Consider the following 21115-nt stretch of genomic DNA (forward strand, 5'->3'; position numbering starts at 1 on the left):
CTTTTAAAAATCAACAAATTGGACTTCACTGAAGAAATTCTGTCCACCAAAAGCTATCATTAACAGGATGATCATATATTGCATGGAGTGAAGCTTTTTCCAAAGATTCATCCAAACTATACAAAGAACTCTTTTTTTAAAAAAAGATTTATTCATTTTTATTACAAGGCAGAGAGGAAGAGAGACAGAGAGGAAGATCTTTCGCCCGTGGGGCCGCCGGGATTAGAACCAGCACCCATATGGGATCCCGGCACATTTAAGGCGAGGACTTTAGCCGCTAGGCCACGCCGCCGGGCCCTATACAAAGAACTCTTACAATCAGCATGAAAGACAGCTAAGTTTAGAAAACGAGCCAAAGACTTGAAATGTAACTTCAAAATCTAACTAATTGTGAAAGAAAAACAAGCTAGAACCACTATCAGTTACTGCTAAACACATCATGAGGACTCAAAATGTTAACAGTTGGTAGGTATTGGCAAGAATGCAGAGCAACTGGAACTCCCATACTCTGCATGCTAAAGAATAAATCGACAGAACCACTTCAGGAAAAAAAAATGTGGCATTATTTGTGAAAAAAAAAATCCCACTCTAGTTGCGAATATATGCATCTAGAAATCTGCACATAGCCTAGAAACCCTCACCTATATTTAATAAGAGAATGTTCTTAACACTGCTGAACACTATACACTCACCATTAAGGTGATAAGGTAACGTGTATTGAATGACAGTATTTTTTAATGACAAATTTTTTTTCAAAATTAAAAAGAAGGATCTTGCAGCTCTCCAAGTGGAAACAATCCAAAATAGATGCCAAATTGAAGGATGGTCATACAATGGTATACAACACGACAGTAAGAAAGATTGAACTACTGTTATAAAGAACAATATGGATGAATTTCACAAATACATGCTGAGTAAAATAAACCACTCACAAAGGAAATACTGTTGCATGTATAAAATGCCCAGAAGCAGACATCTATCTGTGCTGATAAAAATAAGATGAGTGATTTTTAGGGGAACAGAGGTCCAGGAGACCTGAAGGAAAATCCTTCAAAGATTCTTCAAATCTTCAAATATTCTAATTCCTTCAGATATTCTAATTGCTGATCTGGGGAGTGCTGACTCGGGTGTCTGCATTTTGTAAACATTCTTCAAGCTGAGCAGTATTTCATATTTCTGCCCAGATGCATGCTTTGATGCCGTGGGCTAATTAAGCTGCTGCTTAGTATCAGGGAGATTGGAGCCCCAGTTCCTGAGCTTCCAACCCAGCTTCATGCTCATGTGCCTGTGAGGCAGCTTACATGTGTTCCTGCCACTCACCTGGGAGACCTGGCTGGAGGTCCCTGCCCTTGGCTTTGGCTTGCTTCAGCACTGGCTGCTACAAGCATTTGGGCAGTGAACTAGCAGATTAAAGACCTCTATCTGGTCCCCATCTCTCTCTGTTATTCTACCTTTCAAGTAAATAAAGGAATCTCTTAAAAATTAAAAGATTTGTGCTCTCTGGTATAAGTTATACTCTCATAAAATAAACAGGGGCCAGCGAACTGGCATAGTAAGCTAAGCCTCTGCCTGCTGATCTTGCATCCCATATGGAAGCCAGTTCATTCGTGCCCGTCCTGGCTGCTCCACTTCCGATCAAGATGAAGCTTAGCTCCTGGCTTCATTGCAGCCATTTGGGGAGGGAAGCAGCAGATGGAAGATCTCTCTACACATACACCGCTTCCTCTCTCTATAACCCTGCCTTTCAAATAAATAAATCTTTTTTAAAAAATTCTCTTCTGTCTCCATGGCTAAATCTTAGTAAGGGCTGCCATAGAATCACATAAAAGTAGTATTTCAGTCCTGGAAAAAACAACAACAACAACAACAACACACTGCATCAATTGCTGGTTTGATTTAATCTAATGTTTAAAATGTGTGTGACAGTAAGATAACTGAAGCATTTAGCAGCTACAAGCAAGAGCTCACAACGTCTAGAACTACCCTGTGTGGTGAATGAGTATTCAAGTTACAGAGAAGAAAAAAGACTTGGAGGGGGCTTAACATGGATTCCTTTATTTGCTCCAGTTTTTCTTTCAACTGTCTCTGAATAATTCAACATTTTTCATTACTATTTTGCCTGATTTCATTCTACCTACATACACCATACCCTACACACTCCAACAGCATACAGAAATGAACGGTTCACAAAACCTTCTTTAAACAAAAATCACACAACTGTGATTTTTATTTAAAAATCTTATTTTTATTATTGTTTTATTTCCCTCCTTTTGGAGAAAAATTAAATGATCCCTATCATCTAGAAAAGGTTATCCCGAACTCAGGAAAAAGAGCAGTTTCTGACTCTGACTACAAAGCTCCTGGGGACCCTGGAGGGCCGACGTGCACGGCCCAGCTTCCACTGCACGCTTCTACAGGGAGAGCGCAGAGCTGCTCGCACACTCAGCACAGGTGCTGGTGGCATCCACAAGGAACTGTCCAGTCCATACAGGAACAGCTTACGTGTTTTGAATTTTAATTCAAGGTACATATATACAAGGGAGAATTTCCAAAAACTGTGCTTACCAATGTCAAATGTCACTCTTTAACGCTAAGGAAATAAATATTGTGCTTAGCAATGCTTTTTTTCCCTCTTCTGTGGTGCACGCTGAAGGACTTCCACTACCTAACTTCAAGTTTTCTAACTCTACACACTCACTTACCTTTAATTTCACAAACTGCCATCTTTATACTTCCTTTGCTTCCTTTGCAAACATCATCTTGTGAATCATAGTAGGATAGGATTCCATTATCTAAGACAAACCAACGAGGCTGCCAACCTACAGAGGGTAGCAATAACACAAAGATGATGAGAAATTACTTTTATCACATAGGAAACCTCCCACACAGGTCTGGTGTTGTGGCACAGTAGGTTAAGCATCCTCTACTGCAGTGGTTTGAGTCCTGGCTGCCCAGCATCAGATCCAACTTCCTGGGAGCCCATACTGGTATTCCTGGCTCCTGGCTTTATCCTGACGCAGCCCCAGCTGTTGCAGCTATTTGGGAAGTGAACCAGCAGACGGAAGATATTCATTCTCATCCTGTCTCTTTCACTACTACTCTGACTCTGCCTCTCAAATATTTTTTTTAAGATTTATTTATTTTATTGGAAAGGCAGATATGCAAAGAGAAGGAGATACAGAAAGATCTTCTGTCCACTGGTTCACTCCCTAAGTAGTCACAGTGGCCAGAACTGAGCCTTACCAAAGCCAGGAACCAGGAGCCTCTTCCGGGTCTCCCATGCGGGTGCAGGGTCCCAAGGCTTTGGGCCGTCCTCAACTGCTTTCTAGGCCACAAGCAGGGAGCTGGATGGGAAGCTGGGCCACGGGGACAGGAACTGGAACATATGGGATCCCAGGTATGCAAAGTGAGGATTTAGCCACTAGGCTATTGTGCGGGGCCCTCAAACAAATATTTAAAAAAAAAAAAATCCTGCCATATATTCTATTTCTTGACTCTCAAATAACAATATGTCAATGCCATTTTTAACGAACAAGTCTTATCCAAAATAATCTTGCTACTTCATCAGAAACTTTGATCAGAACAAACATGGGGAGTTAATACCTTTATCCAGGATCACAACTTTCTCATTAGCAAAACACAAAACCTACTTTTCATTTCAGCCCTGTAACTGCCTTTTTTTTTTTTTTCTTAAGGGAACAGAGACTACAGTGTAGACTGAGTATTTCTTTTCTGCAATGCCTGGATCCAGAAGTGTCCTGGAGTCTTCTGATTCTAGAATATGTGTATATACACAATGAGGTGTCGAAGGGATAACATAACATGCAAGGTTCAACACAAAATTCATTTAAGTTTCATTCAAGTTTTTCAAAAAATTTCAAAAAAAAGTTTAGAAAACTACATGAATTAACACTGTACCAATAAAAAAACACACACACACACACTTCACCTTTCCTCCATTTCCATGAACTTTTGAAAGTACCCTTATCTGTAGAGTTCTAAAGGCAATTCTTACAAGTTCTCTTGCACACAGCGAGAGTTCAATGAGCTCTAGTCTTCTACACAAATCCTGTGGTGAGAACACAGCTCCCCCATCTCATCTCTTCTGCTGTTGCATAGCTAGGTCAGAATGCTACAGCCTGTGATCCTTCCTTTAATGATATTCCTTCAGCAACTAGAATACAAACCTGTCCACAGACTTGGCTTTCTAAGGTAAAGCTGGCAACAAAAGGATGCTTGTACCAACTTCCGCCCATCTTGCAAGACAAACTTTGTGTTGCCTGCAATCTTACCAAGCATGGTCCCAGTTTATAATAGTTCACTGATTAACAACACGGTGACCATCCTTGTTCTTTCTGTAACTATCAAAGTCACAATTCAGCACAAGTATTAAGATTAAAATGACCACCTTTCAAGTTGCTGAGTGTTCAAATCATGGTCAATTTAACCAGACCCTGACTAATAATTAATCAAGTTAGTTTTTCCAGGACCAAATAGTTTCAGAAGAAGCAGATGAATGGATCATTCTTACACCTGGACACAGAGAAATCTAGAACTTACCTCCCCTAAACACTTTGTGTCACTTTTGAACTGACAATGCTGAGTCGTAGAAAAAAAAGTTCAGTTTTACTCTGTATTTCTAATTAACCAAAGCAGAGACTACCATAGAACAATTCAGAAAGATGTATGTCCTTAAAAATAAGCAGGTTTCAGATGCTAGGCACATCTAATTTACATGAAACACTACAGTCTCTGATAAGACCAAGCCAATGAGAAACTAAGTTCTTTCAACCCTTGGACTTTAACTTGTTAATCCCAACAACTTCAAAACCAACTAGAAATGTGCCTGGCATACAACAGGTGCTTAAGAAATGGATTTCCTAGAGCTGGAGTGATGGCTCAATAGGCTAATCCTCCACTTCCAAGTACCAGTATCTCAGATGGGCACCAGTTTGTGTCCCACTGGCTCCACCTCCCACCTTATGGCCTAGGAGAGCAGTGCAGGATGGGCCCAAAACCTTGGGTTCCTACACCCATAGGGGGGCTGCTAAAGAAGCTCCTGGTATTTGGCTTCAGATAGGTCCAGCTCCAGCAGCCATTGCAGTCCTCAGGGAGTGAACCAACAGATGAAGTACTCTTTCTCTCTCCCTCTCTCTCTCTGTATATATCTGCCTTTCCAATAAAAATAAGAAAATAAGATTGAAGTAAGTAAATAAGTAAGTAAGAAAGATTGTAAGTAATAAGTTAGTAAGTAAGATTGAAATAAGTAAATAAGATTTATTTATTTTTATTGGAAAGGCAGATATATACAGAGAAGAGGAGAGACAGAGAGGAAGATCTTCCGACTGATGATTCACTCCCCAAGTGACTGCAACAGCCAGTGTTATGCTGATCCAACACCAGGAGCCAGGAACTTCCTCCAGGTCTCCCATGTGGGTTCAGGGTCCCATGGGTACAGGGTTGCAAGGCTTTGGGCCGTCCTCAACTGCTTTCTCAGGCCACAAGCAGGGAGCTGGATGGGAAGCAGGGCTGCCGGGATTAGAACCAGCACCCATATGGGATCCTGGAGCATGCAAGGTAAGGACTTTAGCTGCTAGGCCACCGCATCAGGCCCATAAATTTTTAAAAAGTATTTCCCCCAAACCTCAACCCTCCCCACTCTACTCAGTAGCTCTCATGGGTGTGCATTCTTGTCAACTAACATCAAAAATAAAATACATGTGTTTCTCAAGTGAATGAATAAGTAAATGAATAAATGACTGAATATCAGAAAAATGAAGTACTGCATGCTAGTCTCATTGTATGAGAATATATACAGTTAAACCATGAGAATGTACTGTACTCAGCCTGCACAACCAAGCATGAAAGCATTACCTTCCCAAAGCCTAATTCAGCCTGGCAAAAAAACTGGAAGCAAGATATAGAGAAAACATACTCCCCCAACCCCAGGCCTAACGTGCCTAAAAGACCAATTACGATTCAGTAAGCCTGTGTTACTTCAACTCAATATTGCTTTCAAACACTGATGATAATGGTTCACTTACATCTGTAACAATGTGAAGGTGAACGTGATTGAATATATTAGCATGATCACCTGTACTATCTCCACTTGCGTGAAGAAATGTTTCACAAATAATCTAATTAATTATCTCATTGACATAACATGGAATTGTGCCTGTGGAAAAGATTTAGAGATTGCTCCCTTTTTTCCCAATACCAAAGGTTGAGTGAATTCCTTATTCCGTACAAGGATTCTCAGACAACACAATAATTACCCTGGAAGATGCCTTAAAGATCAGTTAGTATGAACAGCTAGCTACTCATCCTTCTGACCTAAGATGAACTAAAGTTACTGAACAGCATGCCATGGAGTCATTTCAAATTTTTAAAAGCAATTCTTTCAAACAACAGATTTCACCAAGTTTCAACACTGCATATTAGAGATCAACTAAATATTCTACAAAGACTAAAGACTAAAGCACCTATGGTTTTGTAAGCTCAACCAGCTTGTATTACAACCTCAACCAATGAGAGAATAACTACCGAGACCACATTTTATCTCAAGTCTTAAATGACAACCCATCTCAGTAATAGCCAACTGTTCAGAGGTATGCATAATTGACTCCCCTGGCAAACACTGAGTTTAGGCATGTGTGCAATTGAGAACACTGGAACTAGTCTTCAGAGAATACCTCAGGGCCCAGCACAATAGCCTAGTGGCTTGATTTTGCCTTGCATCCACCAAGATCCCCCATATGAACACAGGGTTCATGTCCTGGCTGCTCCACTTCCCATCCAGTCCCTGCTTGTGGGCTGGAAAAGCAATGGAGGATGGCCCAAAGACTTTGGACCTTGCACCTGCATGGGAGGCCCGGAAGAAGCTCCTGGCTCCGGATCAGCTAAGCTCCAGCCATTGCAACCGCTTGGGGAGTGAACTAGTGGATGGGAAATCTTTGTCTCTCCTCCCTGTAAATCTGACTTTCCAACAAAAATAAAATAAATCTTTAAAAGAGAGAGAATACCTCAACCAGGCAGTACAAATGCTTTTCACAACCACCAAGGGAAAATGCTTAGCGGAAGTTATTAGCCTGGGGGCGAGCACTTAGCTCCAGGTTTCAGTTGCAACAGGAGCTGTCCACATTCCACACTACAGTGCCTGATTCAGTTGAGGACAATTTTGCTTCAGATTCAGCTAATACACACCTGTGAGGCAGTGCGTGATGGCTGAAGCAGCTGGGTCCTGTCCCTGCATGTGGGAGGACTGGGAGTGAGTTCACGGTTCCTGGCTTTGGCCTGGCCCAGACTAGCTAGCTGTTGGCAAGTTCTTAGGGCACTAACCAATAAATTAAAGATAGTACATGCAGGTGCTCATGTTGACTCTGTGTGCTCCAAATAAAATGGAAGAAAAAAAAGGTCCCTTTATTTTTCCTGTTTAATCACATCATTATGGAAGTAAGATTCTGTCCAAGCAAAAAAAAAACACTGGTGCATAATAAATATGGCATTTACTGCCATAAATTTGGCTTGTAGTTTCAATTAACCAAAAAGCAGGGCCATCTTCAATGCAGCACTTAAACACCATGTGCTATGTACACTCTGCACAAGATCAGATGGAAACAGTAGACTGTACAATACTGAAAGGTCCAATATTATGACATAGCAAGTGAACAGCTGCTCAACCAGGAAACCTGCTTACTATTCAATTTATTTTAAATCTACTCCTTTCCTCTAATTCGGGAGATAACAAAACCCAGGAGGAGGAAATTACCTCCAGCATAAACTAAATAATTACCTGGGTCTTAACAGGGAGATCTTGAGAAAACAAGTAACTTGCCTCCATCGTTGGTCGATAGCAGACACTGGACTCACATATAAAGTATTACTATTTTTTCAATATTCTAGGCATTCACTGCCCTAGAATGGGACACCTCCACGCTACTCCATCAATTCTACACAAACATCTAACTCCTTGGAGTTCTTCCTTCCAACTCTATGAATGACGATCGCTGCCTGCCCCACTTGCGCCTGCTGCACCATCTCCCACAATCTCTCACTTTCCTGAATTCCCAAACAGTGCTTCTCGCTAAAAAACCAAACCTAAGCGAGTATAGCAGTCCCAAGAACGGATGTGAAAACCACGCTGGCTACCCTCACACAGCTTCAACAAGTGAACTTCAAAGAGAAAACAGTGCCGTTAAGGAAATTCAGTTCCTTACTGAACTGAAAAAAAAGTCTTGAATTGTGAACGGAAAAGGGTCCACTCCAATCCAGTATCCCCACAACACAGTCATTAACAATAAAGTGTGAATAAGGCGGAGATGGCAGCCACACGGGCAGGGTGTCCGTGAACCGTAGCGAAGGCGTCGGGAGGTCAACGGAAGTATTATTACACAGGCAAAAAGAGTTGAGCTCGCTTGCCACCCTCAGAAGGTGCGCCGTCTCCAACTCTCCCGCCGAGGCCAGACAGGCCCCTCTAGGGGACAGAGAGGGGCTCTGCCATGGAACTGTGTCGAACCGGTACCTCGAACCGGTACCGAACGCGAGCCCGGGATCTGCCTTCTTCCCAACCTCCCGGCTCTAAGCCCGCCCAAGCTTCCCCGCCGCCCCAGACCCCACGAGCACCCCGTGGGCCCCCGGTACCTGTGAGATAGTTGGTCCACTTGTACAGAACCCCCTCCATGCTTCAGAGCCCGGCACCGCGCATCCTCCTGGCCCGGCGCCGGCCGCGAGGACGGGGTCGGCGCGCAGCCCGGGGCAGCCCCTCCCGGGACCCCTCCCCAGCCGCCCTCAGCCCGCGCGCGGACGCGCCGCGGGGACGTGGCAGCTCTTAGAGGCCAGGACGGCGAGCGCCGTGTGGAGCTCGGGGCCCGCGACGCGCGGGCTCACACATCCCGGGGCCCGGCCTCGGCGGCCGCGACCGCCACAACGACAGCAAGCCGACCGCAGCCGGCCTCCCGCTCGCACTTCCGCGCCCCGGTGTTTCCTTTCCCCCGGGCTCCCCGTTTGTTTTCATTGACCCCGACGTCGCTTTCACTTCCTGGATGAAAGGGGCCGGCTCGTCCCGGGAAACCCCACCCCGGCGGCGGGGTTGGAGGGGCGGGCGCGGCCTGCGGCCCGGCTGCAGGGCCCGAGGCTGCGCGGGGAGGGCGGCTTCCCTCGGCCTCGTCCCTCGGCCTCCTTCCTCGTCCTCCCCGCCGCTGGCGGCCGCCCAGCTCCAGGCCAGGACCCTCCCCACAGACCGGGCCTGCGCGCCCGTCCTGGGAGGCGAGGACTTGGGTCTCCCCGACCCTCCGGTCACTTAAGCCTCGGGTCCTTTGGGTAATTATTCTAAATAAAACACTTTTCAATTTCTCCTCACAGACGCTGCCGATGGGGTCCAACAGGAGGCCCCCGGGAACTGTTATGACGCAGGTTGTTTATCTTGGGTGGCCACGGTTTTGTTTGATACAAGAAAATTAGTAGGTGTTTTGCCCTCAAAAGAAGGAAAACTCATCCCTAGCTTTTTTGTGCTTTGGATTTTGAGATCTTTTTAATCCTGCTTGGACGAGGTCATCATGTAATTGACAGATTTACAGAATTTTACAAACATTAAGCAAAGCACATAACAGCAGGCCCTGTGCTGTGGTTTTTACTTAGATTCACTGAGGTGGAATAACACCTTCCTTCCCAGAATCTAACCCAGGCTAACAGGAAAGCTTTTTGCTTCCCCTCAAGCTTGGATGCTCACAAATAAACTGACGCAGCGTGGGTAGATGAGCATGTAATAAACCGAACAGAGTTCAATGCTCATGATAAAATGTTCATGGTAGCTAAGGGTGTTCACTGTAAAATTCCACGTTTCAGTTGTGAAAGGTTTTTAGTAAATGAATGTGGGGTTTTGACACAGATATGGCCCAATCCCTGCTGCCAATTATTGCCGGTAACACTGCTTGCCTGCGTTTGGTGCAGGGCTGAGACACAGCTTGGCACACCAGCATCCCACTCTTGTAGTGGCTGGGTTACAGTTCCGGTTGTTCTGAGTCCAGCTTCCCTAGGAACGGGTAGGGGATGCGTGCTTGGGTCGCTGCCACACACATAGAAGACCCCGATGGACTTACTGGCTCAGGCCTGGGACAACTAGCTCTGGCTACAGCGGGAATTTGGTATTGAATTAGCACATGGAAACTGTTCCTTTGTCCTTTCAAATAATTTTAATTTGGTACAACACTCCACTGTTCTCCTGTCCTCATCTAATGTGGACAAATTTAGATCTTCAGAATTACCAAGAAAACAGAGCGTTTGCCACTACTGGTGGTACGCAAATCGCGGACCCCGGTAATGGGGGGAGAAGCGCAAGCCAGCAGCACGTCCAGAACCCTGCAGGTGGCTCTCAGAAACCCCTGAACTGGCTGCTTCAGGTGTGTGACTCAGCCTGGAACTCCAGAGTGCAGAACTGAAAACCCCAAAAAAGAGCTTCAAGAACACACCAAAAACATGCACAAAGCCACATCTATTTTTAACATGTATTTGAAAGGCTGAGAGACAGCACTGTTCCATCCGCTAGTCCACTCCCCAAATGGCTGCAAGCTCTAGGTTTGGGCCAGACCCAAGCCAGAAATTCCAGCCAGTCACTCACTGCCTTCCCAGGGGCTAATGCTGGGAGCTGGCAGGTTCTGTAGAGACGCCATGGCGGCGGCAAGCAGGCCTCCTGCATGTCTATTAAAGGGTCTCCAGAATGCCCCCTCTCTGCTCGCTTCTTACTGGCCTTAGAAGCACTTCGAGGCCAGAAGTACTACCTCTCAGTCCAGGCGTTTTCGTTTTCGTTTCAGTTTTATTATAGGGAATGACATCGTTACCACCAGGCCCTGAAGAACCAGCTGTGCGATTCAGCGAGGACACGCCTGACAGACAACCAGCCGTCGCCACCACAGCCGGCGGACGAAGGCCCCACCCGGGAACCGCAGTGCAGGCGGTTGGAGGAGCGGGGCGGGGGCGCGTGGCCGCGGGCCGGGGGCCGGGGGGCGAGGCCCGGCTGGAAGAGGGGAACTGGAGGAGGCGGGGCGCGTGAGCGAGGGCGCGGCCCAGGGCTGGAGGTGCGGGGCGGGGCCGCGAGCTGGAGGAGGGGGCGGAGGGCGTGAGCGAGGGCGGAGCCCAGGGCTGGAGGGGGTGGGGCGTGGCCGCGGGCTGGCGGGGGCGGAGCGCGTGGGCGAGGGCGGGGCCCAGGGCTGGAGGTGCTGGGCGTGGCGTCGCGGGCTGGAGGAGGCGGGGCGTGGTCGAGGTCGTGGAGGGGCGTGGCCGCGGGCTGGCGGGGGCGGGCCGGGGCCGTGAGCTGGAGGAGGGGGCGGGGCGGGGCGCGGCCCTGTGGTGACGTAGGACAATGCCTGCCACGTGTCGTAACTAGGCCGCGGGGGCAACCCGGGGGAACGAGTGATTGGAGCTAGGGGACGCGGGGGTCTTCTGGCCACGGTTCAGAACCATGCGTTACTTACTCAGATTAACCGTTTTCTTTTGTCTGTGGAGCTTTTACGCTGCTCAGGGACAAAAGGAGGAGGAGAACCCAGAGGATGTGAAAATCGAAGTTTTGCATCGTCCAGAAAACTGTTCTAAGACAAGCAAGAAGGGAGACCTGCTAAATGCCCATTACGACGGCTACTTGGCTAAAGACGGCTCAAAATTCTACTGCAGGTAGGAGATGTCCACTGCTCCCCGGCCAGTTGATGCACGCAACCTTGCCTCCCTCCCCCAAGCAGGAGCGCACGCGGGTCTCTCAGAGTTGAGCTTTCCCATTGGAAAACGACTGGACTAGATCGCCGTTCCCCCACAGACCGAATATTAAGTTTAAAATTACTGAAAATGTTGACCCAACAAAGTATCAAAAATACTCTGCCACCTTCTGTTCGCAATCTAACCAACTATCTTAGGACCTCCAGAGCCAAATCAACGGACTGCCTGTAAAGATGTTAACACAGCTCCCCCAGCGGAATCTCTTTACAGAAGACTGACTACATAGGGTTCTGTTGTGGCCTTCGGAAGCATGATTTAGGCTAAGGGCTACTTTCGGTCCCCCAAAGCCACTGCCACAGTGACACCCCTTAACCTGAGCTGTAGCCCCTGTCCTTCCCCATGCCTGCTCTCCCAGCCACCACCCCCGCCCTGGCTGTTTGTTCTGATTTTGTTGATGGATTGCTCAGAGGAAGAATGTCTTCTCTTCATTTGTACTATTTTACCTTATAAAGATATGACTGGGGAAAGTTAGCTCTTCCCACTCAGAAGAAAACAGGAAAATTTAGTAAGATATGATTGTAAATTACTATTTAAATGACCTTTTTTAGACTATCCCTGCCCCATCATTTTTAAGAACAAACCCTGAGAGGTTAAATGACTTATTTGTATAATCCAGACAGCCAGATAGGGGCTAGAGAGTCATAAAAAAGTTTTTGAATAGTTTTTTGTAAAGATAATATTATAAAAGAAAATGAAATGACTCCTGATGACTGGCTTTGGGCAAACCATACCTCTTTCTGACAATTACAGGGAAGTCTGAGCCAAATAGCTCACCAGAGGATCCTGAAAAGAGTGCCAATATGGAAAAAGAGATGGTTAGGGAACACTAATCTTACATTATAAATACCTGACTCTTGAAATCAGTTTATCTAAGTATCATTTTGTATTGCAGCCGGACACAAAATGAAGGCCACCCAAAATGGTTTGTCCTTGGTGTTGGGCAAGTCATAAAGGGCCTAGACATTGCTATGATGGACATGTGCCCAGGGGAGAGGCGGAAAGTGATTATACCTCCATCTTTTGCATATGGAAAGGAAGGCTATGGTAAGGTGTTCATTTTTTTTTTCTCTTTCTAGTTATATTTTAAAATAAATCAAACATCTGGGTCTATATTCAGAAAAACTGAAAGCAGAGTCTAAAAGACATATTTGTACATCCACGTTTACCTCATTCACAATAGCGAAACAGTGGAAAGAGCCTCCATGTTTACTGACATGATCTCATAAAAATGTACGTGTATTCATGAAGTGGAATATTGTTCATCTCTAAAAATGAAGGAAATCCTGACACATGCTACAACATGGAGGAACCCTGACATTATGCTAAGTTAGTCAGTTACAAAAGGAGAGCGTGTACAGCTCCACTTACATTAGGTGCCTGTGGTAGTCAAATTCCCAGAGTCGGAAGAAGAAAAGAGGATGCCGGGGCAAGGAAGGAAGAAATGTGGAGGGCTTGCTCAGTGGCCTTAGACCTTGAGTTTTGCAAGTTGAAGAGTTCTGATGACAGGCCAAGTAATGTACTTCGCACCATTGAACAGTGCTCCTGAAAATGGTTAAGATGGTATATTTCGTGTTAAATGTATTTTACCAAAAAACTCAAGAAAATAAGTTATAATAACAAGATAAAGATGATACAGCTTAAAAACAACAAAATAAATCATAGAGAAAATAATTATGGAACTATGTAAGTCGTAGGGGAAAGTAATCACAGAACTATGGAACCCAACAAACTTTAGTTATACCTAGTTTAACCCAGTCTCTTTTACCTATTAAGAAAATGGTATCTTTGGATTAGAGTTCTTTCCCTCACTTGGTAGCAACACCCACAGTTATCATGCATTGTCGTAGTTCTACCAAGAGCATTTTTATTTTAGTGTGTAATTATCACATAAATGTGTGTAAACACACTTCTTTCTAGATAATAGGACCAAAATTACATTTATAAATCTCAGATGACTGAAACATTTGATTTAGTAAAGAAAAGCACTAGAACACTATCTAATAAGCTATCAATCACTATTATCCCCAATGCAAGACAAGCCTTGAAGTAGAAGAAACAAACCTGTAATATCTTGCCTATTTTAAAAATCATACAGCAACATGATATGAAAATTTAGATATGCACATACATGAGGAAAAATGAAGCGTATGAAGGAAGACTAAGCATTAATAAAGGTAACCTATCACTGCAAATATGCCAAGTTCATGAACAAATGGCCCACTGATATAATACCAATAGCCTTTAAACCTATGAAAATAATAATTTTTTCATAAAGAAATTAAAACAAAATGAGATTAGTTTCATCAGATTAGCAAAGATGAAAAAGGTGGCCTGGAGAAAAAAAGCAGTCTCATGCTTCAATGCTGCAAGTGTAAGTCATTCTCTGATCATTTCTATCGAAAGTAAAAATGCAGTTGACCAAGTAGTTCGATTTCTTGGACTATGCATAAGGTATATGCAAAAGAACATCCACTGCAACAACAACAACAAAAAAACTATCTTCGTTTGTTGCAAAAGACTGGAAACTAAATATTCATCAATAGGAAATTAGGTGAATTAAGGTTTCTTCATATAGTGGATTACCCTGTACTCAATAAAAAGTTTATAGAAACATCAGTATCAATTGATTAAAAATAAAGGAGAACAGATACATATTCCAGGAATAAATGTCTTGGTCATCAGGGACAGGAATTTAGCACAAAGCAATGACCCTGCGCCCATTCCTGAGGGAATTTCACAGACTCGTGTCCCTACAATGACAACCTCAGCCATTGGATGATGTTAAATATTTCTGGGAATGAGGTCTGGAGATCAAGGGTGAGAAAGATATTTCTTTAACAAAAAAAAAGAGAGAGAGAAAAGCTATTTCTTTAGAGTCTAATATTTTGTACAACCTGAATGTTTTATTCTGTACATCTACTTTTCCAAAATTAAAATTTGAAACATCACTACAATTAAGGGTTGCAAAGTAGAAAAGAAATTTTTAAGGGAAAGAAGTGATGAGCAGCCTGGTAAAAGGACGGGTTCACCTTACAGCCTCAAGACCCTGTTTCTTATTGCTGTGTGAAGCTATCTAGAAAGCATCTTTATCTTTTCACTGTGTTTCTAAATGGCCTCTGCTATCACTTATTTGAAATATTTTTTTCATTACTAATAAGTTTGCTATGATGAGATTTTGGTATTACTCCTCAATTTTTCATGAAAGCAGTATGCCTTGTTTGAGGCTGTTGCTTTAATCCTTTGGAGTAGTGATCTATCTGTTCTTTGCAGTAGCAGCCAGGGAGTCGTTGCTCCAAATTGGCCTGCAGGGTAACTAAGTCAGACCCACTGATACTTGAAAGTCATAAAGAAATGGTTCCAACTAACTGCAGCTTCATTTTCAGTTATTTTGGCCAATTATTTAGTCAGATTAAAATAACTCCCACGGAACATATATTGAAAATCTTGTTGTTCATAGAAAAAAAAACTGAAATGTAGTGATTATCTAAAAATGGTATATGTTGAGAAACCTCTAGGCAAAATAACCCATCTTCTCTATCGCATCCTGAGAGTTTCTTGTGCTGACTCATTGCATGCCTTAATTCCTTCTATCACCACTAGGGGACCCTTTCTTCTGTCTACCTAGAATATTTACATTCAACAGGTGACCATCCTGAGGCTAAATGATCACTTAGTTCATCTTCTTCTTAAACTAATTTACTCTCAGATATCAAAGACCACAAAGTTTACTTAGCTATGAATAAACTGGACCCTTGCCAGAGCAAGAAGTGTGACTTCAGAACTAGCATTGTAGTATAGCAGGTAAAGCTACAACCTTCAACACTGCCATCCCATATGAGTACTGGTTCATGTCCAAGTTGCTTTACTTCCAATCCAGTTCCAGCTATTGGCCTGGGGAAAACAGCAGCAGACAGCCCAAGACTTTGGGCCTCTACCACCACTGTAGGATGCCCAGAAGAACCTGACCCAGCTCTGGCCATTTTGGTCATCTGGGGAGGAAATCGGCAGATAGAAGATCTCTCTCTAATTCTAACTTTCAAATAAGTTCATGAAAATTTTGACTTCAAAAAGCTCATGTTAACTCTTTTTATTTATTTATTTTTGAAAGGCAGGAAGACAGAGGAAGACAGAGAAAGATACAAACACAGAGCAATCTTCCAACCACTGATTCGATTTCTCAAATGTCCACAGCAGCTAGGGCTGGGGCTGGGCCAAACTAAATTTAAAAGCCTCAATCTCAGTCCAGATCTTCCATATGGGTGACAAGGACCCGACTGCTTGAACCATTATTCGCTGCCCCCCAAAGGGTGCATAAGCAGAAAGCTAGAATAGAAATTGCATTAGGGACTCAAGCTGAGATACTCTGACTCAGGTATCCCAACTGGCATCATAACTACTATGCCAAAGTGGCTGCTCCATGTTCAACTTGAAGTATCTCTAAAAAATATAAAATTAATAAATTTCACTAGCAGAATCATTTTGCATGTAAAGAAAAACCTTCATTTTACATGTAAGGAAACAAGTCTGTTCACTGGAACATAGTTAACTGCTATCCTTACATACATTATAATAGCTTGAATTAGATTATTTCAAAAGTTGCAAATTAGGCTATATATAACTTGACCAAATTCTTGATTAAATAAGCTTTTAAAGTAACTTGTCTATACTTTATTTTAGGTAGTACTTGAAGAAGTCTTTTTATCTGCGAAATGTCTTTGATTCATGTCACAGAGCACTCCTGCATGTCTTGAAATGCATGTGACTTTTTAATGCTTTAATTAACGATGTCTGTGGTATGTACAGATTCTTTACATTAACTCCTACTTCTTTTATCTGCTTCTGTAAATAACACAGTTCTATAGCAAATGCACATTTTTCTTTATATTTGCCATATTTAAATAATTTAAATTTTTCTTATGTAATTTGAACTTACCTTTGTTGTCAAAAGTTATTTTTATGTCACAAAGGAGTGATTACTGAATAAATAGGAATGGGCTTTGTAAAAGTGATTATTGAATCAATTTCCAGGTCTTTTACTTTCAGGTCAGGTATTATGTGGTGCATTGGGGTAGGACTTTCACATTACAAATATGATGTCTGAGTAGCTTTTTACATATACTGGCTTGAAAATTACTGAACCCACTTCTTTTTGGTTCTGTCTTGCAATCTCTTTTCTCTTTGGAGTATATAAATATCTAGCAGGATTTCTCCAACTTTCATTTTTACAAAATTGATGTATATTTCCAAGGAGAGTTATTTTGATAAACACCATGGCTCATTCATTCAGCAATATCCAAATACTTATAATATTTCAAGCATCATGTGAGGCTCTGGAAATATACTGGAGATACACACTACCCATTGCCTCTTAGCAAGTCATTGCTACAGCTCACAGCTCATTTTAATGAGATGTCTATTTATGAAATAGCCAGTAGCTGCTGAATGATCTGTGACATCAGCAAAGAGATTAACTTTGTTAAAAGAGAATTACCCAATTTCATATTTAAACTTTTTTATTATGAATGGAAATTTCTTCGTAAAATTGTTACTGGATTTCTCCGTTATTACAATAACTTTTAATGTTTACAAAGAATCTGAAAGATATATTGATGCTTGTTTTTTACTTATACTTCAGAATAAAATAAAACCATTTTCTGGAAATCAGTTGAAACATTGAATACTTTGAAATATTTTTATGTATTCATTCTCTCTTTGTACCATCTCATATAATGATAGGTGCGTATTAAAAAAAAGTGACCGGGCCCGGCGCGGTGGCGCAAGTGGTTAAAGGTCCTCGCCTTGCACGCCCCAGAATCCCATATGGGCGCCGGTTCTAATCCCGGCAGCCCCGCTTCCCTTCCAGCTCCCTGCCTGTGGCCTGGGAAAGCAGCTGAGGACGGCCCAAAGGTTTGGGAACCTGCACTCACGTGGGAGACCCAGAAGAGGCTCCTGGCTTCGGATCGGCACAGTATCGGCCCGTTGCGCTCACTTGGGGAGTGAATCATCGGACGGAAGATCTTCCTCTCTGTCTCTCCTCTCTGTATATCCGCCTTTCCAATGAAAAAATAATAAAAATAAATCTTTAAAAAAAAAATAAATAAAAAAATAAATTTAAAAAAGTGACCTAAATTAATTTGCATAAGGAAAGTGGTTCTATAGGTCCTTTGAACTAACTTGGTTTAAAAATACTAAAAAAAATGTTTTTAAAGCTTAAGGGAAATTAAGGTTAAAAAAAACACAAAATTTTTTTGAATAGTAGAAAATAATTCCTAGAAATGTTAATTGATACAATCATAGTATCATTATAGCTGGCATGAATAAATATTTAAACCAAATCCTCATGTAAATTAAATACCTAAATTTTGTTCATAACAGAAGGCAAGATTCCACCTGATGCAACATTGATTTTTGAGATCGAGCTTTATGCTGTGACCAAAGGGCCACGGAGCATTGAAACATTTAAACAGGTGGACACAGACAATGACAGACAACTCTCCAAAACTGAGGTGTGTACAGTCTCATTTCTCATCACAACTTATATGTGTGTTATGACTATTATTTTTTAGCTCTAACAACTATCATGGACTCTGATCACTGCTTTTATAGAGCTGGTTACTAAAAACAAAAATAAGATTGGAAAAGAAAATTGTTTTTCTAACATGAAACTTGTGAGTCATCTTGTCAATTACCTCCACCCTAAAAGTGGATCATTAAAATCCCCAAAGTGCTCATGTCTACAGGGTCTTCAGTTTCTAGACCACCGGAACACATCTCTTTTTCATGTGGGACTGTGAGAATTTTTTATCGTGCAATAACTCCCACAGCACTATGAGGATTACATGAGGTGCTGAAAAGAGCTAACAAGATTTGAATTGTGTGGGTTAGACCATTTGGTAAAGAGCTAAGTGTCCAGAAACTGTCAAAAAATTTTTTAAAAATGGGGAAAAAAGTGAAAAACAAGAAGAGAACTGTAAAGAAATGAAACAAAAATGTCAAGTTACATATAAAGAAAAATCATCAGACTGACCACAGACTTCTCAGCAGAAATCTTGCAGATCAGGACAGTGGAATGATACATACAAGGTCTTGAAAGAAAAACACTTCCGACAGAAAATATTGCATCAATGAAATTTCCTTATTTACAAGAAAGGCAGAAATGAAGAATTTTCCAAATAAGCAAACCAGAATTCATACAGTATAGAGATTCCTCAGAATTCAAACAATATGAAGATTCCTATCTCTTAGAAAATGAAAAACAGAACTGCCATATGGCCCAGCTATCCCACTCCTGGGAATATGACTGAAGGAAAGGAAATCAGTATTTGAGGAATCTGTGTTGCCATGTTTATAGAAGTTCAAATCACAATAGATAAGATATAGAACCACCTAATTATCAGCTGATAACTGGATAAAGAAAATGTGCTATATATACATTGCTGGGATATTAACTGCTGTAAAAAATTGAAATCCTGACATTTTCAATTAAAATGGATGCAATTGGAGAACATTATGCTAAATGAAATAAGCCCAACCCAAAATGACAAATATTACATGTTTTCTCTTATCTTGTGATAGCTAAAATAGAGTATAAAAATTATATGAATATATCATTTAGCATAGTTATAAATAACACTTCAATGAGTCATACCATATAAGTGACAATATACCCTTATTTCATAAGACAAAGAAGTTGGAGGTGGCATACTAAGCTAATCCTCTTTTATTGATCATGCAATGTAATCATTAATTTTAGGGATTACAGAAATGTTGATCTGTATTTATTTATTCAATAATGAAAGTCATAAAAAGTGAGTTTTTTAGTTCTTTGTGGCCAAATGGGCCCAACTGGAAACCATAATGCTAAGGGAAATGAGCCAATCCCAAAAGGTTAGATACCACATGTTTGCCTTAATTTAAGATGATATGATGTCAATATGAAAAACAGTATATGTAAAATGTAATATTATCTCAACCTCAAGCAGCCTATCTCACATGCAATAAGATATTGTGAAGTAACCAATGAACCAACAATCTGCCAGCTCTACTTTCAGACCAGGATGGTTTCCCAATGAAACTGCTGAATTTATCTGAAGAATAAAATGCTGAACTTGCTGGCTATGATCTGTACTACTCTAACAATGTGGGGTATAGGGTTTGCGGAAGGGTTGGGGGAATCCCAGAGCTATGAAACTGTGTCATAAAATGAAATTTAAAAAAAGAGAGAAGAAAAAGAAAACCTGTCTCTCTTAAAATAAAGATTTTTAAAAATATTTCAAATATCTTTAATTTTTTGTATCAATTATAGAGTAGCCTTGGATGTGAGTTTCATTATTGTAAACATCCCTCAAAGTTACTGGAATTTTATTAAAGAACTGTTATCTTGTCCTTATAGATAAGTGATTACTTGAAAAGAGAATTTGAAAAAGATGGGAAACCACATGATGAGTCATATCAGAATGCAGTTTTAGAAGACATTTTTAAGAAGAATGACCACAATGGTGATGGCTTCATTTCTCCCAAGGAATACAACGTATACCAACATGATGAACTATAGCGGAGTTTTATTGCTACAGTTAAAAAGTCTCTATTTTATATATATATAACACTTTTTTCAAAGTTGTCTTTTCTATTTGTCCCCATGAGAAGATATTTTGATCTCCTTAATACATATTAATTTTGGAGTAATAAACGTGAGACTGTTTTGCAAGTGTTAACTTTCAGAAAAGGATGACTGTGTTGCCTACTGCTTCGTTCTGTGAACACACATTGCAGCACCATGAAATATTCATAGACCTCTGTGTACTAGTGGACGATTTCCCCCATTCAGGTTATACAAGAGCACAAATATCAAAATCTGTAAGATCTTCCCAACTCTAATCTTAACAACCTGTGTAAATAATCCAAATTCAATATATTAAGTGCTATAATGCCCCATGTTTTTTTAAATATTCAGCATGGACCCAGAAATTAACATTTCATAGAGGACAGGCATTTGGTGCAGCAGTTAAGACATCACTGAAGACACGTGCTTCCCACATCAGAGCCTAGATTGGAGTCCTGACTCTGCTCCCAGGTCCAGCTCGCTCTGAAGTCCTTGCCACCCACATGGGAGACCTGCACTGAGTTTATGACTCCCAGCTTCAGCTTGGCACGACCCTGCTGTGGCAAACATCTGGGGAATCAATGTGGAGGGGAGCTCTTTATGTATTTTTCTGCCTTTTAAAAAAATTTTGATTAAAAACCATAGGCTTGAACAGCCTTCTTCTGTTACCTATACAAGAATACATTGGTTATGCAGACTAGTCTACAGAGAACTTTGACACAATGTGTGCCTTTTTTGGTGCAAACTTCC

At 41.9% G+C, this 21115-nt stretch overlaps 2 protein-coding genes across 4 annotated transcripts in view; one reads left to right on the top strand and one right to left on the bottom strand.

Annotated features, from left to right (window-relative positions):
• LOC121168132 (pleckstrin homology domain-containing family A member 3) overlaps positions 1 to 9033 on the bottom strand; it is a 32670-nt gene extending 23637 nt beyond the window's left edge. Inside the window, exons 1-2 of one of the 2 annotated variants that reach the window (XM_040997932.1) lie at positions 8641 to 9030; positions 2703 to 2819 (exon numbers count right to left, since the gene is read on the bottom strand). In XM_040997932.1, coding sequence (XP_040853866.1) covers positions 2703 to 2819; positions 8641 to 8680 — 157 coding nt within the window. In that variant the 5' untranslated portion in view covers positions 8681 to 9030. Of the gene's footprint in view, positions 1 to 2702; positions 2820 to 8640 lie in introns of both variants that reach the window. The other variant, XM_040997933.1, reaches the window with a different exon arrangement.
• A 2314-nt stretch (positions 9034 to 11347) lies between these two features.
• LOC121168131 (peptidyl-prolyl cis-trans isomerase FKBP7) lies at positions 11348 to 20441 on the top strand. 2 transcript variants are annotated; one of them, XM_040997931.1, is made up of 5 exons: positions 11348 to 11664; positions 12656 to 12807; positions 15562 to 15564; positions 18139 to 18269; positions 20156 to 20441. In XM_040997931.1, the coding sequence occupies exons 1-5, from the start codon at positions 11456 to 11458 to the stop codon at positions 20315 to 20317; spliced, it is 657 nt and encodes a 218-aa protein (XP_040853865.1). In that variant the 5' UTR covers positions 11348 to 11455; the 3' UTR covers positions 20318 to 20441. The 2 variants fall into 2 exon arrangements, with proteins under 2 accessions (XP_040853865.1, XP_040853864.1); XM_040997930.1 differs by lacking the exon at positions 15562 to 15564.
• Positions 20442 to 21115: the final 674 nt, after the last annotated feature.

Source organism: Ochotona curzoniae, unplaced genomic scaffold (assembly GCF_017591425.1).
Source record: "Ochotona curzoniae isolate NIBS_2020 unplaced genomic scaffold, NIBS_Ocur_1.0 patch60, whole genome shotgun sequence".
NCBI lineage: Eukaryota > Metazoa > Chordata > Mammalia > Lagomorpha > Ochotonidae > Ochotona > Ochotona curzoniae.

Coding starts and splice junctions, on each gene's coding strand:
- LOC121168131 (XM_040997931.1), top strand. CDS start 11,456: ATGCGTTACTTACTCAGATTAACCGTTTTCTTTTGTCTGTGGAGCTTT. Junction 11,665..12,655: donor GGCTCAAAATTCTACTGCAG/GTAGGAGATGTC, acceptor TTTGTATTGCAG/CCGGACACAAAATGAAGGCC. Junction 18,270..20,155: donor GACAACTCTCCAAAACTGAG/GTGTGTACAGTC, acceptor TTGTCCTTATAG/ATAAGTGATTACTTGAAAAG.